The following is a 22167-nucleotide window of genomic DNA, read 5'->3' as shown; positions in this document are numbered from 1 at the left end:
CTTGCATAATCAATGCTTGCATTTTGCCAGAATTTGTTGGTTTTTGTTTGTCCACCCGTCTCTTGATGATTGACCACAAGTTCTCAATGGGATTAAGATCTGGGGAGTTTCCAGGCCATGGACCCAAAATCTCTATGTTTTGTTCCATGAGCCATTTAGTTATCACCTTTGCTTTATGGAAGGTGCTCCATCATGCTGGAAAAGGCATTGTTGGGCGCCAAACTGCTCTTGGACAGCTGGGAGAAGTTGCTCTTGGAGGACATTCTGGTACCATTCTTTATTCATGGCTGTGTTTTTAGGCAAGACTGTGAGTGAGCCGATTCCCTTGGCTGAGAAGCAACCCCACACATGAATGGTTTCAGGATGCTTTACAGTTGGCATGAGACAAGACTGGTGGTAGCGCTCACCTCTTCTTCTCCGAATAAGCTGTTTTCCAGATGTCCCAAACAATCGAAAAGGGGATTCATCAGAGAAAATGACTTTGCCCCTGTCCTCAGCAGTCCACTCCCTGTACCTTTTGCAGAATATCAGTCGGTCCCTGATGTTTTTTCTGGAGAGAAGTGGCTTCTTTGCTGCCCTCCTTGAAACCAGCCCTTGCTCAAAGAGTCTCCGCCTCACAGTGCGTGCAGAAGCACTCACACCAGCCTGCTGCCATTCCTGAGCAAGCTCGGCACTGCTGGTAGTCCGATCCCGCAGCTGAAACAGTTTTAAGATACGGTCCTGGCGCTTGCTGGTCTTTCTTGGGCGCCCTGGAGCCTTTTTGACAACAATGGAAGCTCTCTCCTTGAAGTTCTTGATGATGCGATAGATTGTTGACTGAGGTGCAATCTTTGTAGCTGCGATACTCTTCCCTGTTAGGCCATTTTTGTGCAGTGCAATGATGGCTGCATGTGTTTCTTTAGAGATAACCATGGTTAACTGAAGAGAAACAATGATACCAAGAACCAGCCTCCTTTTAAAGTGTCCAGTGATGTCATTCTTACTTAATCATGACTGATTGATCGCCAGCCCTGTCCTCATCAACACCCACACCTGTGCTAATGGATCAATCACTAAAACGATGTTAGCTGCTCCTTTTAAGGCAGGACTGCAATGATGTTGAAATGTGTTTTGGGGGTTAAAGTTCATTTTCTGGGCAAATATTGACTTTGCAAGTACAGTAATTGCTGTTAAGCTGATCACTCTTTGACATTCAGGAGTATATGCAAATTGCCATTACAAAAAATGAAGCAGTAAACTTTGGAAAAATTACTAATTGTCTCATTCTCAATACTTTTGGCCATGACTGTACATATTGGGAAAGGATCTTGAGATGGGAATATTCCTTTAATGAATATTAGCCTTCATGTATGGATTGTCAGTTAAGGTGTTTATATATTTTATATATATATATATTATATATATATATATATATATATATATATATATATATATATATATATATATATATATATATATATATATATATATATATATATATAATATATCTCTACATATCTTTATATTATGACAATGTCTTCCACAAGCGGCCTGGATGGAATCCCACTGGAAATGTTGAAATACAGCTCACGAGAGATACAGGCTGCAATGGCTAAACTGTTCAATATTGTGCTGAGTGCTGGCTACTTCCCAGTCAGACAGGGCTGCAGCCTAAGTCCAATGCTCTTCAATATCTAGATCAATGAGCGGCCACCGCTCTGGAATCCTCCGCAGCACCAGGTCTCACCCTCCATGACGCCCAGGTGAAATTCCTGCTGTATGCAGATGACCTACTGCTGCTGTTACCAACCGAGAAGGGTCTCCAAGACCACCTGAAAACCTTGGAGAAATTCAGCCCACATGGGCATTACCCATCAACCCAAACAAAAGCAACATCATGGTGTTCCAAAAGAGAAAAACAAGACTGGACCAGCACCCTTCATTCATGCTAAAGAACTGCGCTCTCACAGAAGCGGACAAGTACACCTACCTGGGCCTAAAAATTCACCGGTCAGGGAGCTTCAAACACGCCATAGAGATCCTGAAGGACAAGGCCTGCAGAACCTTCTATGCAATCCGTAGGAAAATCTACCATCTGAAGCAGCCAGTGAGGATCTGGCTAAAAATCGTCGATGCCATCATCACCCCAATCCTCTTGTACGGCAGCGAAGTCTGGGGTCCTCACACATACCCTGACTGGTCAAGGTGGGATTCCAGCCCAACAGAAATATTCCACCTGGAATTCTGTGAGCACCTTCTCCAGGTCCATCGGAGCACCTCCAACAGGGCATATGGGGCTGAGCTGGGCAGATTCTCACTGCACCTAGCAGTTCTGAAGAGGACGCGGTCCTTCCAGGCTCACCTACATAGTAGCAGCCCAAGCTCCCATCACTATAAAGCTCTGCTACATGTACGGGGGTCAAACAAATCAGGACCACCAGAGCAACTCACTCAAACCCACCCCGACCAAACCTAACCTGACTGAAACAACCACCACAGCAGCCTGACAAAAGCCATAATCAGGAAGATGGAAGAGAAAAGGAGAAAAAGCGCGCTATGTGAAGGACCTGATAGGTAGATGTGACGGAAACAGCCAAAAGGCCACTCACCTATTGGAGTTGTGCACCCCTGCACAACTCCGGTGTTGTGTGGTACCACCTGAGGAAGATAGTTTACTATCGAAACGCGTTGTGGAAAGGGCTCATTAAATTTATTTTTTATCCTTAAAATTTTTTTCACCTCTAGTGTTCATTCTTTTAGCGCCCTATAGACCGCTTTTTTATTTTATTTAATTTGGACCAGAATCAGGAAGATGGTAGACGAGGGTCAGGAGAGATTTGTCAGTGACTGGAGGAACGATATCATTGCCACAAAGAAACGGACCATGTACCGGAGTCTACAGACAGACTACAGACCGGCTCCATATCAGGAAAAACTCCCGGACCCCAGAGACCGCCAGATCCTGAGCCGCTATTGACTCAGTGCCCACAATCTGGCCATCGAGGATGGCCGGCACAGACAAAGCTACAAGCCCAGAGAGGACAGACTGTGCCTACACGGTGACCTAGAGGTCCTGGAGGATGAGACCCACTTCCTGCTACACTGCATCAAATACTCAGCAGTGAGGGACACTCATTTCAGGAGACTCTCCGATCTCTTCCCGAACTTCAGATCCATGAAAGAGGAAGAGAAAACATATATCCTGCTGGGGGAAGAAGAGAGCATGGAGGAGAGAGCAGCGAAGTATGTGAGCGCAGGAGAGAGCAGCGCAGCATGTGAGCGCAGGGGAGAGATCAGCGCAGTATGTGAGCGCAGTATGTGAGCGCAGGAGAGAGCAGCACAGTATGTGAGCGCAGGGGAGAGATCAGAACAGTATGTGAGCGCAGGAGAGGAGACAATTAGTAATTTTTCCAAAGTTTACTGCTTCATTTTTTGTAATGGCAATTTGCATATACTCCTGAATGTCAAAGAGTGATCAGCTTAACAGCAATTACTGTACTTGCAAAGTCAATATTTGCCCAGAAAATGAACTTTAACCCCCAAAACACATTTCAACATCATTGCAGTCCTGCCTTAAAAGGAGCAGCTAACATCGTTTTAGTGATTGATCCATTAACACAGGTGTGGGTGTTGATGAGGACAGGGCTGGCGATCAATCAGTCATGATTAAGTAAGAATGACATCACTGGACACTTTAAAAGGAGGCTGGTTCTTGGTATCATTGTTTCTCTTCAGTTAACCATGGTTATCTCTAAAGAAACACGTGCAGCCATCATTGCACTGCACAAAAATGGCCTAGGGAAGAGTATCGCAGCTACAAAGATTGCACCTCAGTCAACAATCTATCGCATCATCAAGAACTTCAAGGAGAGAGCTTCCCTTGTTGTCAAAAAGGCTCCAGGGCGCCCAAGAAAGACCAGCAAGCGCCAGGACCGTATCTTAAAACTGTTTCAGCTGCGGGATCGGACTACCAGCAGTGCCGAGCTTGCTCAGGAATGGCAGCAGGCTGGTGTGAGTGCTTCTGCACGCACTGTGAGGCGGAGACTCTTTGAGCAAGGGCTGGTTTCAAGGAGGGCAGCAAAGAAGCCACTTCTCTCCAGAAAAAACATCAGGGACCGACTGATATTCTGCAAAAGGTACAGGGAGTGGACTGCTGAGGACTGGGGCAAAGTCATTTTCTCTGATGAATCCCCTTTTCGATTGTTTGGGACATCTGGAAAACAGCTTATTTGGAGAAGAAGAGGTGAGCGCTACCACCAGTCTTGTCTCGTGCCAACTGTAAGGCATCTTGAAACCATTCATGTGTGGGGTTGCTTCTCAGCCAAGGGAATCGGCTCACTCACAGTCTTGCCTAAAAACACAGCCATGAATAAAGAATGGTACCAAAATGTCCTCCAAGAGCAACTTCTCCCAACTGTCCAAGAGCAGTTTGGCGCCCAAAAATGCCTTTTCCAGCATGATGGAGCACCTTGCCATAAAGCAAAGGTGATAACAAAATGGCTCATGGAACAAAACATAGAGATTTTGGGTCCATGGCCTGGAAACTCCCCAGATCTTAATCCCATTGAGAACTTGTGGTCAATCATCAAGAGACGGGTGGACAAACAAAAACCAACAAATTCTGGCAAAATGCAAGCATTGATTATGCAAGAATGGACTGCTATCAGTCAGGATTTGGTCCAAAAGTTGATTGAGAGCATGCCAGGGAGAATTACAGAGGTCTTGAAGAAGAAGGGGCAACACTGCAAATATTGACTTGCTGCATTAACTCATTCTAACTGTCAATATAACCTATTGGTACTCATAATATGATTGCAATTATATTTCTGTATGTGATATAAACATCAGACAAACACTAAGAAAAACCAGAGGCCAGCAGATCATGTGAAAATATAATTTTGGTGTCATTCTCAAAACTTTTGGCCATGACTGTATACTCAATTCAATAAACATTAGTTTTGCCAAAGCAAGTGTACAGTAGGGGATAGGGATGGGGACTGCGGGAACGATGGGTGGGGGGAATATTCAGGGTGGGGGCTATGGAAGTCCATGGCATATCACAGTTCTCTTTCTCGCCGCCTATGGCATGCATTCACATACTGCGCTGCTATCTCCACTGCGCACTCATATATATCTATCTATCTATATTATAGTAAGGTGGCTAATGGTCGTGTAGTCGATGGGAGTTATGTGTCACAGAGATGGCTGGTCTCTGTGATGTAACCCGGTGTAGTTTCTCTAGTGCACGCACACACTAAGAGAAGCGTTTGGTGCACCGGGGTACGGGTTACTAGGAGAGATGGGCAGGTCCAACAACCCACATACCTCACCTCTGGATGAGGTTACCAGCCTATATAATGGAGGCTGTTTGGCACATGTGTGTGGTTGTCTTCAGACAGGGCTCTGAGCCATGTACTGGATGCTACACCAGCCTGTGTGACCACAGTGCTGGCTAATCAGAGTTTTGCTAAACGGACTGTTTTCTTTGTTTTTGCCTGCACTTTTGCTTTTACACGGTTTATGAAACCAATAAACAGTTATGGACACTTAAAGGAACATGCCTCCTGTTTGCCTCAAACCGTACCTGAGTGAGTACAATCCCTACAATTGGTGGAGAATGCGGGCAGCATTCCCAGCAGACACATGTGACTTTATAAGAAGAACCGCATGTCCTGGATGAAGTCAGCCATAAGCCAGCAAGTGACACCGGACAGGATGGAGGACCTGCTCAAGCATCTGTTGCAGGTGCAGCAAACGCAGCATCAACAGCAGATGGCACAACAGGAGACCACCAAATTGCTTATGCAGCAGCTCCAGCAGCAGGCCCAACAGGACCAGTGCCGACAACAGCAGCAGATCGATTTGCTATCAGAGGCGATCTGTGGCTCGGCAACAGCTCCGACGACAATATATTTATTTATTTTTTCTTCTCCCTGCAGCCGGGGGACTTAGGTATTTTCAAATTTGGAAACCCCTTTTAAGACCTTTAAAACGGGATCAATTTCAGATAATTTAAGCACCACTCTGACGGTTTTACTTTTTTTTTTATTTCACCGCTATAGTGGTATCACTAATGTAAGTTCCCTACACCTACTAATATACTTACCAGCCACCACCGCTGTCTTCTTCTGCTCTCGGAGCCGCTTCTGCTGGTTGTGACCTACCGGATGGCCCCGGTGTTTGCAGGACAGACCAGACGTCACTTCTCATTGTAAGTTTATGAGAGCCAGAACGATGATCTCTTAGATTTACATTGAGAGCTTGTGACCGTTCTCTCTCTTACTTCCGGGCAGTCAGAAACTTTAATCACAAGATGAAGGAGCAGGACCGGAGCGACGCTGGGAAGAGCAGAAGACGGCGGCTGCTACGTTTAAGACTAGGGGCAGGGTACAGCCATTATTGTTACCACTCCAGCGGTGTAATAAGACACCGGTGTGATGATCTAACAAGCGCCAATCGACTATGTACAAGTCAATCTGTGCATGTTTAATGCCGTCAACAACTGTATGGGGAAGAACTGTCGGTAATATGACCGTCCTGTCCCCATACAGCATGAGGTTGTCGGCAGCACATGATAATGATAATTTTTATTGGATCCATTCACTCGAACAACTTAGTTGTCGGCTGATCGGCAGCCCGTCTAAATGGTCCTTTAAAAGTGGAAACCCGCCATTCTTTGTCAGCGGAGCTTCACTATATGCAGGTGGTAGCAGGTCAGCAATAATTGGGTGTTTATCTGCAGTGTAAAAAAAGCAGGATTACAGACTTTTATAGGTGGCATTGTTATAAATAAAGGGCCAAGTCAAAACGAGCAGCCCCATGTAAGGAAAATATTGACTGTATTGACAACTTTAAGAGGGATTATTCATAAAGTACATTCATTCATTCTTTCCATGTCCTCCCTCCGGTCAGGGAGAATCAGTAAAACCCCTTGTCTTGTACAGAACAAATCTACAGATATATTACTTCGGGCAAGACGCCGGCCTGATACTTTACCTTGATACTTGTGGATTGCAGCTTCTGGAAGAAATACCTCTGGAAGGAGAGAGGCACTTTTAGGAGGCTGATGACTGCATTGCACAGGCATGAGGTGTGCTGAAAAATAAGTAGTAAGAAAAAGTCAGATTCTTACCCCCATACACAATATATCTACATTACTGTAAGTTTTTCCGGAAACATCACTGCTGTTATCCATGGGCCAGGGCTGCTATTGCAGCTTAGCCCAATTTCAGAGAATTTGGTTGAATTGCAATACCGCACACGACCCATAAACAAGAGTGGCGCTGTTTCTGGAAGAAAGCGCCAATGTTCATCTAATCTTACCACAGTTTTAGGAGCAAAGTAGATCACTCCAGGATCCATTTTGTTTCTTAGAGCATCTCAGAGAGGCATCAATTGAGCACAAGTAGAGTGTTAAAGGGGTATTACCATCTCCAAGATCCTATCCTAAAATGTAGTAGGTGTAATAATAATATTAGCAAATACTTCCAATTAAAAATGTAGCATAGTTCTTCTGATTCACTGTCTCTTACCCCATGTGCAGGACATTGCAGTAGCTTAGATATATCCATGGTTACGACCAATAACAACTAACTGTCACTATATGAGTGGTCGTAAGCATGGATACTCAAGCTACTGCAGTGCCCAGCACATGGGGTAAGTAACAGCGAATCAGAAGAACTATACTACATTTCTAATTGGAGGTATTTCCTAATATTATTATTATTACACCTACTACAAATTGGGATAGGATCTTGGAGATCGGAATACCCCTTTAACTGTACAGGAGGAATCAGAAGAGAGAGTTGTCGGCAGACAATTCATCTGGCAGCTATCTGTTCGGCCAACAACTATCTAAAGTGTACGGGGGGGGGCTTTAGGTTGCATTTAGACTATAACATTATTGGGAATGAGTGTTCCTTGCAACAATGATTGCCCGATAATTGACCAGATTAAACAACTTGCTAATCACCTTAATTAGCAAGACGCTCGTTCATCGGATGGAATGATCTTTTAGCTTGGTAAAAAAATAAAATAAAAACCATCATTCTCAGCAGCACATCCTCCTGTGTAAGCAGGACGATGTGCTGCTGAGAACAATGTCAGCTTGATCATTCTGTGCATATCGTAAACATAGTCGGCCTGTCTGAACGGGCTATTAAACAGTCACCGATGGGCAAACATGTAGCAATAAGCCGGTCGCTTAACGCCACAAATTGTATAGCGAAAACCTAGCATTTGATAGTTGTGGGGTTTATTCAGTTTGTGGCGTCTTCCAAACACCTGAAGAACGGTCGGGTTGCTTCTTTTAACTGCTTTGCGGCTTTGGAAACCTAGAGCACTTAAAAGACGATTAGAAGACTGAACACATGCACAGCGAGCCGTTTTTGCATACAAATGCTTATGTTCACTCTTTTGTGTGTTTTAGGGAGCTTTTTCAGGTGGGTTTAGGAGCAGATCCACCTGACAAAGCCGTCATTTACCGATACCCTAACACTGCCAGATGGTGGCTTATCTCTTGTGAGAGCAAAGAATCCATGCTCATTATATGGTCGTATCATTATGGTTGCCAGACTTCAGTATGGGATCATATCCCATAGATAGAAGAACAAATTCAGTTTTGCCGGCCTATTATGTCATTTGTATGGAAATCTCTGGACTCCAGAGGCATCTGACAGCACTTATTGTCCTCTCCCTGTTGGAGAATGAGAATGAAGAGAATATCTATGGATAAGATCAATTTTTATAAATATTTCTTCTTTTTGTGCCCTGCTATATATATATATATATATATATATATATATATATATATATATATATATATATATATATATATATATATATATATATATATATATATATATCCCTCACCCCCAATCCTGGTATGCGTGGCACCCCATCCCTCATCCCTATCCTGGTATGTATGGTATCCCTCATCCTGGTATGCATGGCACCCCTCACCCACATCCTGGTATACATGGTACTCCTCATCCCTATCCTGGTATGAGTGGTCCCCTCACCCCGCAATCCTGGTATGCGTGGTCCCCTCACCCCGCAATCCTGGTATGCGTGGTCCCCTCACCCCCCAATCCTGGTATGTGTGGTACCCCTCGTCCTGGTATGTGTGTTACCCCTCACCCCCCAATCCTGGTATGCATGGTCCCCTCACCCCCCAATCCTGGTATGCATGGCACCCCTCACCCCCAATCCTGGTATGCATGGCATCCCTCACCCCCAATCCTGGTATGCATGGCACTCCTCACCCCCAATCCTGGTATGCATGGCACCCCTCACCCCAATACTGGTATGTTTGGTACCCCATCCCTCATCCCTATCCAGGTATGTATGGTATCCCTCATCCTGGTATGCATGGCACACCTCACCCACATCCTGGTATGCATGGCACTCCTCATTCCTATCCTGGTATGCATGGGCCCCTCATCCCCAATCCTGATATACATGGTACCCCTCATCCCTATCCTGGCATACATGGTACCCCTCATCCCTATCCTGGTATGTATGGTACCCCGCATTCCTATCCTGGTATGTATGGTACCCCTCATCCCTATTCTGGTATGCATGGCACCCCTCACATCCCTATTCTGGTATGCATGGCACACCTCACCCCCCAATCCTGGTATGGGTGGTCCCATCACCCCCAATCCTGGTTTGGGAGGTACCCTTCACCCCCCAATCCTGGTATGCGTGGTGCCCGCACCCCCCAATCCTGGTATGCGTGGTTCCCTCACCCCGCAATCCTGGCATGTGTGGTCCCCTCACCCCGCAATCCTGGTATGTGTGGTACCCCTCGTCCTGGTATGCGTGGTGCCCTCACCCCCCAATCCTGGCATGCGTGGTTCCCTCACCCCCCAATCCTGGTATGCATGGCACCCCTCACCCCGCAATCCTGGTATGTATGTGTGGTACCCCTAACCCCCCAATCTTGGTATGCATGGTCCCCTCACCCCCCAATCCTGGTATGTGTGGTCCCCTCACCCACCAATCACCTTTCTTCTCTGTGCTCCAGCGCTGCTGCGTCCTGTTCTGCCGGGGGAGTAGTGCGGTATCAGAGCACCGCGCTGTCCGGCGACATTTTGCTGAAGACACACAGCAAATGAGTCTTCAGTAAAATGGCGCCGGATAGCACTATGCGCATGAGCCGATCCGACGCCTCGCTCCTGCACCGGCGAAGAGAGGCGCCACGGCAACGCTCCTCCTGGTTAGGTAAGTATGTAAGTATGGCGCCGGTGACTTGGCATTCTCTTGATGAGCTTCAAGAGGTAGTCACCGGAAATGGTCTTCCAACAATATTGAAGGAGTTCCCAGAGATGCTTAGCACTTGTTGGCTCTTTTGCCTTCACTCTGTGGTCCAGCTCACCCCAAACTATCTCGATTGGGTTCAGGTCTGGTGACTGTGGAGGCCAGGTCATCTGGCATAGCACCCCATCACTCTCCTTCTTGGTCAAATAGCCCTTACACAGCCTGGAGGTGTGTTTGGGGTCATTGTCCTGTTGAAAAATAAATGATGGTCCAACTAAACGCAAACCGGATGGAATAGCAGGACGCTGCAAGATGCTGTGGTAGCCATGCTGGTTCAGTATGCCTTCAATTTTGAATAAATCCCCAACAGTGTCACCAGCAAAGCACCCCCACAGCATCACACCTCCTCCTCCATGCTTCACAGTGGGAACCAGGCATGTAGAGTCCATCCGTTCACCTTTTCTGCGTCGCACAAAGACACGGTGGTTGGAACCAAAGATCTCAAATTTGGACTCATCAGACCAAATCACAGATTTCCACTGGTCTAATGTCCATTCCTTGTGTTCTTTAGCCCAAACATCCTCAGAAGCAGAGGTGACTCTTGGTCTTCCTTTCCTGGGGCGGTCCTCGTGTGAGCCAGTTTCTTTGTAGCGCTTGATGGTATTTGCAACTGCACTTGGGGACACTTTCAAAGTTTTCCCAATTTTTCGCACTGACTGACCTTCATTTCTTAAAGTAATGATGGCCACTCGTTTTTCTTTACTTAGCTGCTTTTTTCTTGCCATAATACAAATTCTAACAGTCTATTCAGTAGGACTATCAGCTGTGTATCCACCAGACTTCTGCACAACACAACTGATGGTCCCAACCCCATTTATAAGGCAAGAAATCCCACTTATTAAACCTGACTGGGCACACCTGTGAAGTGAAAACCATTTCTGGTGACTACCTCTTGAAGGTCATCAAGAGAATGCCAAGAGTGTGCAAAGCAGTCATCAAAGCAAAAGGTGGCTACTTTGAAGAACCTAGAATATAAGACATATTTTCAGTTGTTTCACACTTTTTTGTTAAGTATATAATTCCACATGTGTTAATTCATAGTTTTGATGCCTTCAGTGTGAATGTACAATTTTCAAAGTCAGGAAAATACAGAAAAATCGTTAAATGAGAAGGTGTGTCCAAACTTTTGGTCTGTACTGTACATCTACTATAGTGTATATATATTTTTTATTAACTTATATTAATTTTTTGGTGCCCTTTTCCTACATATTTTTATATATGGAAGTTTTTGGGTTGAATGAAATTGCAACAACATCTGCAAACAGCGAAACTGTAGATTGTTTAGTAAACTCAATGAGAACAGTGCCACCCTGTAGCCACATTGTGACATACAGCGATGGTAACGGCAAATAGACATACGTTAAAGAAGTTGCCCCTTTCAGAAAATCCCTGTTCCAAAGGTCTTTTATAAACAAAAATAAATAAACTTCTTTTCTCACCTTCTCCAGGTCCAGCATTGAGTCTCCACCGATGCACCCAGTGTCGGAGTTTGGATGCAGCACTGGCGCCATGTTGATAGAGCAACAAATCACTTAAATCAGCGGCTTTGCCTGTCTAGTCGGAATGCTCCGCTCAGATTCGCTGAACTCACCGACTGGCTGCAGCGCTGTTGATTTGACGTCAGTGCAGTGGCCAATTACTGACTCTGGGAGCAGGGGTAGGTACTAAGCAATGGACCTGGGGAGGGTGAGCAGCACCCATTATTTTGTATTTTATTACAAAATGTATCCAGCAGACAGGGGTTTTCTGAAAGGTTAAAACCCCTTTAATGTTGGCAGGATTTGCCAACAGATATTTGGGGATATGAGGAAAGAAAAAGGATTTTAACACACCCAATCGCTGTTCTAGGATACAGTTGTGACAAACTTTTCAATGAAAAAAAAAATCATGTATTTTGCCGAAGCGGAGTATGCTTTTTTTTTTTTTAACATGACTGTATACGATCATTGATTTGGTAGTTGTAAGGATTACTTTTACCAAAATTTTAGGACAACTTTCATGTTATGCTACGCATGTTTAAACTAGCGTTAGGTCGACTTATCGCAGTTTTGCTATGTTTTAGGGAAAGTTGTGGCATTAAGAAAAAAAAATAAAATAGTTCATTAGCTATAACTCCGTAAAAATTCCAAACAATGCAGAACTGCAGTTGCCGCAATTCTCTGCTCAGTGCGGATGAGGCAAGTCATTGGACAATAATGGGTGCAATACATGCTGGGAAGTAATGAAAGGAAGTTCAGCACCTATAGAGCTGGCAGCATGCTAATGAAGAAGAACTGGAAAATGAAAAGGAGTACCTGGCAAACTACTGAGCATGAGAATAGCACCTGTTACTAGATACATCAAAATCAGCTATGAGGGATTAGAGAAGACCTCAATGAGTTGATCATACACTGCGCTACATATTTAAAAAATACAGCGACAGTGCATAAAAAAACAAGAAATGTACCTCTTGGTACACATGCTACAGAATGGGAAACCTGGGCACTAGGTCTTTATAGCAGTATAGACTTTCGGTAGATGTGGCATTCAGAAATATTTCTCCACTTACCAGGTAGGAGACCGGTGGATGCTTTCTGCCCAGTTGCTCTACCTCCTCCAGAACCTGATTAAAGACAGACATCATCCTGCGCTCGTACTCGCTGTCAGCTTGTAAAGACCCACTGAAACTATTTTCCTGGAAACTAAAAATTCAAAAATAAAAAACAATACATGAGAAACTTTTGGACTCGGAGGTACTAAAGGGAGTCCGTCAACCTCAAAATGCATTTTAAATTAGTCATATAGTGTTGTAGTGGACTTATCCCCTATAACAACCATACTAGCACTGTACCTGTTGCTGGTTCAGCACTGGAAAAAATGGCTTTTAATTTGCATGCAAATGAGGGGGCTTTGTTGCACCCATGGCAGGGCCGACAGTTTGGTGCACTGTCGCAGCTCCTCCTTTGTATATTTGAGGCCTTCCCCTGCTTCTGATTGATCATGCTCATTTCCCAGAGCGAGCACTGTCCGAATGCTGCCCGAGTGTGTGTGGATTTGCACTGACAATGCCTATGCCTGGCCGCGAGCACACACAGTGATAGACGCGTTCTCCTCATCTATTTTCTGCCTATGCTGCTTGCTACATTAATACACCCGGAAGTGTAGCAAGCGGCTACAGAGGAGAGGGTGGAGAGAAAATGTGCGCTACTACTGAGTTTATTGCAGCTGAAGGGAAGAAATACACTAGTGATGAGCACACTGCTACTGAGTTTACTCCATCACCTAATAAGTGATTATCCCTACTGCCACCAATGATAACACACTTCCAGATGTATTAGTGTAGCGAGCAGCCTCAACAGAAAAACAGGGAGGAGAACTTGCCCAGCCACTGTGTGCACACAGGCAGTGGCAGTGTCAATGAACACACACCACAGCATTCAGACATTGCTCGCTCTGAGAAGCACTATCAATCAGAAGCAAGAGAAGGCCCTAGATATACAAATGAAGGGGGCGTAACAGTGCACCAAACTCTTGGTCCCGCCATGGGTGCAACAAAGACCCCTCATTTACATACAAATTAAGTTATTTTCTCAGTCGCTGAACCAGTAATAGGTATGATTTTTATTGGTGATACGTCCCTTATAACCCTGTATAGCTCATTTAATATGCATTTTGGGGGTGATGGACTTTCTTTAAAGTGGAAGTAATATTCTACACCAAGGACTCTCACCTTAGTCACCAAAGAAGACAACAGCTTTAAAGAGTCGTTTTTATACAGGGCAACTGAACATTTACTAGGATTAACAGATGATGGTTAATAATATTTTAATAATAAGCTACACTTCTTCTCTCAGTCATCTACCGATCAGGGGGAATGAGAGCAGCTTTATATTTCTTACCTGCACGAGTCTGGATCCAAGATCAGAGCCTCAATGGTGTGAGAGATTAAAAGGCAGCTCTGCTGTTGTCTGGTGAGGGCTCAGGATTAAGGTAAGTAACTAGACTCTACAGATGGCACTTATAGAGATACTTAAGAAGGAAATATACTAAGTGCTTATAAGGAGTTTTGTTAAGACAGGACATTCACAGCCAGCCTACATCCAATGTGATACTTATCAGAAAGTTTTCTAGGAAGTAAAGATACGGACTTCTACCAACTATCAGGATTTTACACCGCATAGAAGAAAAAGAAAAATGAATTGTATTAAATGTTCTGGATACAATTCTATGTTCCTGAGTGTAGCAGAATCAGCATCAAAAGAGGATTGATAGAGATCCCCATAGCGCGTGGCTAGATTCTTGAAGTCTTCCATAGATTGCTTCATCTGTGAAAAAAAAAAAAAGATATATATGTCACCTACATGAACAGTCCAAGAAGAATAAGAAGTCACAGATTGTTGGATGAGATACATAATGGACATAGTTCGGCATAGCAAATAAGGGTTCATTCACACTGTGTACGTGGGAGGATTTTTGGATGCCACGGTATAGGCGTGTTGTGGTACTCATAGGCTCCCATGTGGCATGTTTTTGGGTAGAATATTGCAGCAGATTGTGGCTATTCATACAGCTGATAGGAAAGGTATACGGACTTACACCAGATTAGAGAAGGCCAAACTTACACTCCTATGGCCTTTGTCAGGTGAATGGAGGCCTATGGATAATTTGACTTATGCATCGGGAGCCTTTCGTGGACAAGTTGGAAATGGACACTGTAAATTTTTGCTTAAAGGAACATTCCAGCCTGAAACGGATAAATAGATGCCGAGGTGGCACATGGCAAGGTATTCTTGGTGCACCAGATAAGATTCCTTATGTCATGCAACTCCGACGTCAAGTTCCACACTTGACACCACAGTCATTTAGATTATGAGTTTCTGCAAGTCACTATCGGTATCTTCACAAGGGTTGATCACTTGAAAAATTAGTATTATTATTATTATTATTTTTTTTAGGTAACATACGCAAAGAAAACACAAAAGCAATCTCAAGTCACCTGGGTGGAGATCCGTCCACAGCGCTGGAGGTCATTGCCGGAGGACATGGCAATAGTGGCAGCGATGGCTGGGGGCGGGCTGGTCTTCAGGCTGTTACATGTGCAGATGAGTTGCGAGAAAGCTTGAAGAAGATCAATCCTCAGCTTCACAAACTCACACTGGAAGCTCAGCGGGTTCATAGGTGTGCTGGCCGCCTAAAGGAGAGAGTGAAAACGCATCGTATGATATAAAGGGCTTTTCTGGTTTTATTACAATTTTTTGACCATTTTTGTTGTTGTAGACCACACACTCCAAACTCTGACCCGTGGGTCACATCTGGCCCGCAACGTGATTATATTTGGCTCGCGACACAAGAACCACCTCCCCTATGTAAGTCCTTTATTCTATACTGAGGACTTTATAGGGCCTATTATAAAATATGGAGGACTATGTGGGGTCCATTATACTGTATGGAAAGATATGTGGGCCATTATTCTGTATGGAGGACTATGTGGGGCCCATTATTTTGTATGGAGGACTGTGGGGCCCATTATTTTGTATGGAGGACTGAAGGGCCCATTATACTGTATACTGATTGGCCCGCGACTTTGTCCAAGTTTTTCATTTTGGCCCTATGTGTGTTTGAGTTTCACATCCCTGTTGTAGACCCTGATCAACTCCTTCACCTAGCTGGCTGTGCTGAGACTTCTAATATAGATGTGACAGCACAATGCTCCTGGCTGCTGTCTAACATGATCTGCTCTCTCTACTCTAACCCTCTCTTCACAAAGTGTTAATGTAGCAAAAGGGGGAGATTATATACAGGCTGTGTAGTGAGAGAGGAGAACCTATGCCAGAATTTGCAGGGGGACTGGGACCTTAAAGGTATATTGGACACAGGCTGTGTAGAGAAAGGAGCGCATAGTGTGTAAGTAAAGCGCAAGACCTGATGCCAATAGATTGCCTTACTGCGCAAGAAGGATTCTTCTACTGACCGTAAGCGAAGCGATTCCTTTGTGGTAGGATTTCAGAGAATCAGCAATGGCAGAAAGGGCCAAGCCGATGTCGTCTTCCTGCAGACGGGTGAGGCATTGCTCCGCGAGAGAGAACTCCTTCAGGCTATTCAGCCAAAAGTAAAAATGTTCGGAAGCCACTTGCGTGAGAAGACTCTGATACAGCTCACGCGCCATGTCGTGGTTCCCCTGAGATACAGAAATGCGGGGAAACAATTATTACCCTCCACCTTACCAGCCTTCAAGACAGTGTGATGACCACTGATCTTACCATACGGGAGGCTTGTCTGGCTATCCTATACACTGTCCAACCATTAGACACGTTCTCCAGTTGTTGCTTTATTACAGTCTTTACTTCAGGAGACAGCGCTTTTTGGCTCGCCACAAAAATAACGGTAGCAAGGGCAACCTAAATAAAAAGAAAAAAGTATAGTATAAATTTGGCTAGAAATCTACACTTGTGAAGTAAAAATTAAATCAATCGTCAGTCTCAAGGGATCAGGTTGTGCAATTCTAAAATTTTCGGTTGCATCAGCAATCGGAGCGAGCTCGGGTCGCTGCAGCTCACGGTGTTGCAGATTTCACCACTTCAATGTATGGGGACGTAATCCACGGTGAATCCTCGGCACAAACCGCATGTAAGACATGAGGATTTTGTCGTGCAATTGCAGAGAGATCCAATCCGGGATCTTGTGGGTATTGTACAGGTGCATCTCACTAAATTAGAATATAATAAAATAGTTAATCTATTTCAGTTCTTCAATACAAAAAGTGAAACTCATATATTATATAGCGTCATTACACATAGAGTGATCTATTTCACGTGTTTATTTCTGTTTATGTTGATGATTATGGCTTACAGCCAATATAATATATGAGTTTCACTTTTTGTACTGAAGAACTAAAATAAACTAACTTTTTGATAATATTCTAATTTAGTGAGATGCACCTGTACATGATTGAGGTTACCTACCAGCAGCTCCTGTTGTTTGTCTGTGGTGGATCTCCCGATGACTTTGTACAGTTCTACCAGGTCTCCTAACATCCCATCTCCAAGCACCGGCAGCTGCATGGCCACAGAGGCCAGACAATGACACAGATAGATCCTGGCAGGGTCCTGCGCGCTGTGGAGCTGAGTCAGGAGCGATTCCACAACGGACTGGCTCAGATACGGGCGGCACTTTGCCAGCTTCACCATGCAGGACAGAGCGGTCTAAGGAAACAGGAAGCATTAATAATGTGATATTGACTATAAAGACAATTCTATGCATATTCCTTCTGACACTAAGAGCAATGAATGGCCTCTAAGGCAGCTGTAATAACGTATTTGCCATGCCCGTACACCTTCCACAGCTCTTCTCACCTTTAAGGTTTGCTGGGCGCCAGCGCTGCTGTCTTGACTGCTCAGGACGAGAAGAGATTCAAGGCCGAATACGGCATCCTTCTCCAGAGCCATATGATCTGAAAGAAGTTATAAGTGAAGAATTGTGGTTTAGATAAGGATTTGAGACCATAAGTTTATCATGTACATAATCAAGAGGACAAATAGATTGGGTCCCATTGCCCGGACCTGCTTCTATCTAGAAAACAGAGCTCAGCAAAAGTGAAGAGGTGGCAGCTCATGGGTATTTATGACATATCCTTTTAATATGCTATTAATGTCCCATTGAGCTGGCAGCAATCATTCACGCTGATTTTTAATTTTACACATAAATTAAGGAATTATTTGTTTGGCTCCATTAATTTACATGGTGCTCCTGATCACTGTGCCAACTGCAGGACAGCCAAATCCTGTGCAAAAAAAACCCCTGAACACAGCTCGATTTCTCATTTTGCAGGACTAGTGTTGAGCGCTAGTTTCAATTGAGCGTTTGGATGAGGACACAGGCGCAATCCCATACACAACATGCAACACTGGATTGTGAGTTGCCACCTTTGCCTGAACATAGCCTTGGATTGACAAATTCTGAAATTAACTTCTGCTTGGGGCATCAAGAATCAATTCTAGGAAAAGTTCCTGAAACTATTTCTATAAAAAAAAAAAAACGTCAGCGCCCCATGTCACCTACAATCGTGTTTCCTTTTTCCATGTGGTTTTACAGGGGGAGAAATAAAAAGTATTTTTTTTTTTTTTTTTAAGAAAATTTTAGTGTTAACGGGAGTTTTGTGAGTTTTACTCCTTCCTAAAGCTGTAGCAGAAAACCAAAATTTTGCTAGATGCCCATTAAGCGGACAGCGATTTCTGATCTGTAAATCCATGGTAATCAATAAATCACAACACAAATCGCCATCAATGAGTAAATTGATGCATTACAGCATGATATTAACTCACCGATATCCTGACACGAAGCCACAATATTGGTGAGGACAGTCACCCCGTGAGCTGCGATGCCGCGGTTACAGTGATAACTGCACTCCTGTGCCAGCTTAATCAGGTCAGTATACCTGGCAGTACCCGCTATGGCACCTTAAAAAAATAAAACATCTTTTAAACGAGACAGAAAAGTACGTAAACTCTGTCAACTTCTCAAAACTCCTGGCATAGGACCAATAAAGAAGATTTGGGCACTGAATGTAAAATCTTTTTTCTCTGAGCCTTCATTGGGGGACACAGGAGACCATGGGTGTATGCTACTACCACTAGGAAAAAAAAAAAAAAGTTATCTCCGTCTCAGCAGTATACACCCCACCAACTGACCCGAAGTTAATCAGTTAGTGAGAAAGCAGTAGGAGAAGCAACATAAATACAAAAATAGAGCAGCACCTGTGTAACTGTCTACAAGGGCGGCTGCTGTGTCCCCCCAATGAAGGCTCCGAGAAAGACTTTACGGTGAGTACCCAAAATCTACATTTCTCTAATGCTTCATTGAGGGACTCAGGAACCCATGGGATGTCCAAAAGCAGTCCCAAAGATGGGCAAAAGGACAGTACCCTCAAGTTTGAGCTCGGGCCACTGCAGCCTGCAGGACCTTTCAACCAAGGTTCGCATCCAACGAGGAGCAGGTGTGAACCCTGTAGAACTTTGCGAAGGTATGAGTGGAAGACCATGTAACAGCCTTGCAAATCTGCAAAGCCAAAGCCTGGTGACAGACAGCCCAGGAGGCCCCCACTGCGCGAGCGGAGTGAGCTGTGACCCTGAGTGGACGCGCTCTGTTCCTTATCCGATAGGCAGAACGGACACAATAGGCAATGGTAGACCTGGAAGCAGGAAGGCCTCTTTGAGGACCTTCGGGAATTATGAACAAAGAGTCTACTCGACTGAAGGGTGCCATTCTGGAAAAGTAAAATCAAAAGGGCTCTCACCAGGTCCAGTTTCTGCAGTGACAGCTCCCGAGTAAGACAGACACAAGGGAGTATGTCCTCATTGAGGTGAAACAAGGAAACCACCTTAGGAAGAAAAGATGGGATCGGACGCAAGACCACCTTGTCCTGGTGGAAAACCAGGTATGGGGAACGGCAGGAAAGTGCTACGAGCTAGGACACTCATCTAATTGAGGTGATGGCTACCAGGAAGACAACCTTCCAGGAAAGGAAGGAGAGAGACATCTCTCGTAGTCGCTCAAATGGGGACTTTTCAAGGACGTCCAGAACTAAGTTGCGGTCCCAAGATTCTACCGGAGGCTGGTAAGGAGGAACGGAGTGTGTGGCCGCCTTAAGGAAGGTCCTGATCTGTGGACGAGTTGCTAGAATTTTCTGAAAAAGAATGGTAAAGGAAGAGAGACCGGTTTTCACTGCGCTGCCGGCTGTCCACGTGGAAGAAACATACCGTCTGGTTCCATAGAGGGTTTTTGGATCACTTTTTATTAGTTCATTGTCTGTTACAATTTAAAATCATCAACGCGTTTAAAAGTTTTTGCCTAACTTCTTCATCAGGATAAGATAAGACAAGCTTGTAAAGTGGTAAATGCGAGAGGAAGGCGGCTTCCTTTACCCGATCATGGTCTGAATAACCTAATCGGAGAAACCGGCAGATTTCAGTACCGCGGCCTCAACAGCCATGCCGTTAAAATGAGCAATTGAGATTTCTGGTGGAAGAGAGGATCCTGCGAGAGAAGATCCGGAAATTTCCACAGAGTGTCTGCAAGGAGATTAATTATTTCCACGTACCAGGATCTTCTGGGCCAATCCAGAGGACGAGTATGCTGGACACTCCCTCCGCCTTGATCTTCTTGACCACCCTGGGGATCAGCGGCAAAGGTTGATACAGGTATGTGAGGGATAACTTGGACCGGGAATTGCCAGCACGTCAGAGCCGATTGTTAGAGGATAGCAAGATCTGGATACAAACTTGGTTCAGTGTGGACGCCATCTGATAAACGTCATTAGTTCCCCATCTGAGACAAGTCTAGTCAAAAACCAATGGATTCAGGGACCATTCGCCTTCTCGCCTGAGAAAGTCGGTGGCCCAGTTGTCCACTCCCGGGATGTGTACCGCTGAGATTGCTGGTACATCCCGTTCGGACCATGACAGGATCCGAGCAACCTCTGACATCACTGCTCGACTTTGAGTTCCTCTTTGGTGGTTGATCTATGCCACCGCTGTGGCATTGTCAGATTGGACTTGTGTAGGACGGGTGGAGATAAGGTTCTGCAAGTGAAACACAGCAAGGAAGATGGCTCTGAGCTCCAGAATGTTGATGGGAAGGGACGATTCCTGAGCGGTCCACCGGCCCTGGACTGTTAGGTCTTGAAAATCTGCTCCCCAACAGCATAAACTGGCATCAGTTGTTACAACCTTCCAAAGCATTGGCAGAAATGATCTTCCGTAGCGGACGAGGGTAAAGTGTCTCCACCATTCCAGGGACCTCTTGATCAGGGCGGGGAGTGTGACAATCCAATCCAGGGAGCGATTGGACTTGTCCCATCTTGATAGTAGAAAAAGATGTAGAGGGCGAGTGTGGAACTGAGAGAATGGAACTGCTTCCATCAAGGCTACTATCTTGCACAGTATGCTCATGCAAAACTGGAAAGAGCATGGGGAGGAACCTCAGAGATTGAATTCTGCGTAGTACAGCTGAGTATGTTTCTTCGGACAGAAAAACCCTTGCCATACAGCATTCCCAGGAAAACAATGGGTTGGGCCAGGATCAGAGACGACTTCAAACTGTTGATGATCCAGCCGAGACGAGAGAGAATTTCCAGAGATCTGTAGACTCTTGTGACTTGCTGAGGGGGATGGAGCCTTGATGAGAATGTTGTCTAGATAGGGGATGATGAGAAGGCCTCTGCTTCGAAAAATGGCCATGACCGTCGCTATTATCTTTGTGAAAACCCTGGGTACTGTGGCTAGGACAAACAGCAGTATGATCAACTGAAAGCGGGATTCCTGGACTGTGAAGCGGAGGAACCTCTGGTGAGGTGGGAAAATGGGTATGTGCAGATAGGTATGCTGAGTGTCCAGCGAGCATAGAAACTACTCAGGCTCCATGGAGACTATCACTGACCGAAGGGACTCCATCCTGAAGTGAAGCACATAGACAGGTCTATTCAATAATATGAGGTCCAGGATGGGGCAAAAGGAGCCATCCTTTTTTGGGACCACAAACCGGTTTGAACAAAAACCCTAACAGCCTTCCTGCGAGGGAGCGGGAATGAGGATGCTTGCCTTGAAGATCGAATCAATAGCCTTGAAAAAAAACAGGAATGAGGGGAGGGTTCTTTGGGGGTGGGACTCAAAAAAACTAAAGTATGGGAGGTGGAAAATTCTATTTTGTAGCCGTAGGAGATGACGTCTTGGACCCCGGCGTCGTCAACTACTGGATCAAGGCATGGAGGACCGGCGCTAATGGGATAGTGGACACCAGGAGGGGGCTGGCCTGATGGAAGGTCTCCTCTTTTCCTGAGACTTGTCCTGGCGGTTACTGTTTTGGACTGTAAACTTCTGATTGGAATGAAACTGG

General features: G+C 45.1%; 1 protein-coding gene across 2 annotated transcripts in view; it reads right to left on the bottom strand.

Moving 5' to 3' along the window:
• Positions 1-22167, bottom strand: part of INTS7 (integrator complex subunit 7) — a 44042-nt gene that overhangs the window by 5465 nt on the left and 16410 nt on the right. Inside the window, exons 9-18 of one of the 2 annotated variants that reach the window (XM_073671981.1) lie at positions 18600-18734; positions 17631-17728; positions 17241-17480; positions 16539-16676; positions 16250-16456; positions 15275-15469; positions 14500-14603; positions 14178-14246; positions 12848-12980; positions 6976-7074 (exon numbers count right to left, since the gene is read on the bottom strand). In XM_073671981.1, coding sequence (XP_073528082.1) covers positions 6976-7074; positions 12848-12980; positions 14178-14246; positions 14500-14603; positions 15275-15469; positions 16250-16456; positions 16539-16676; positions 17241-17480; positions 17631-17728; positions 18600-18734 — 1418 coding nt within the window. The remainder of the gene's footprint in view (positions 1-6975; positions 7075-12847; positions 12981-14177; positions 14247-14499; positions 14604-15274; positions 15470-16249; positions 16457-16538; positions 16677-17240; positions 17481-17630; positions 17729-18599; positions 18735-22167) is intronic. The other variant, XM_073671982.1, reaches the window with a different exon arrangement.

This window comes from Phyllobates terribilis, unplaced genomic scaffold (genome assembly GCF_046119375.1).
Source record: "Phyllobates terribilis strain yellow unplaced genomic scaffold, ASM4611937v1 Scaffold_3__8_contigs__length_932513732, whole genome shotgun sequence".
Taxonomy (NCBI): domain Eukaryota; kingdom Metazoa; phylum Chordata; class Amphibia; order Anura; family Dendrobatidae; genus Phyllobates; species Phyllobates terribilis.
The sequence above is the reverse complement of the archived record's forward strand: the minus strand, read 5'-3'. Positions and strand labels throughout refer to the sequence as shown.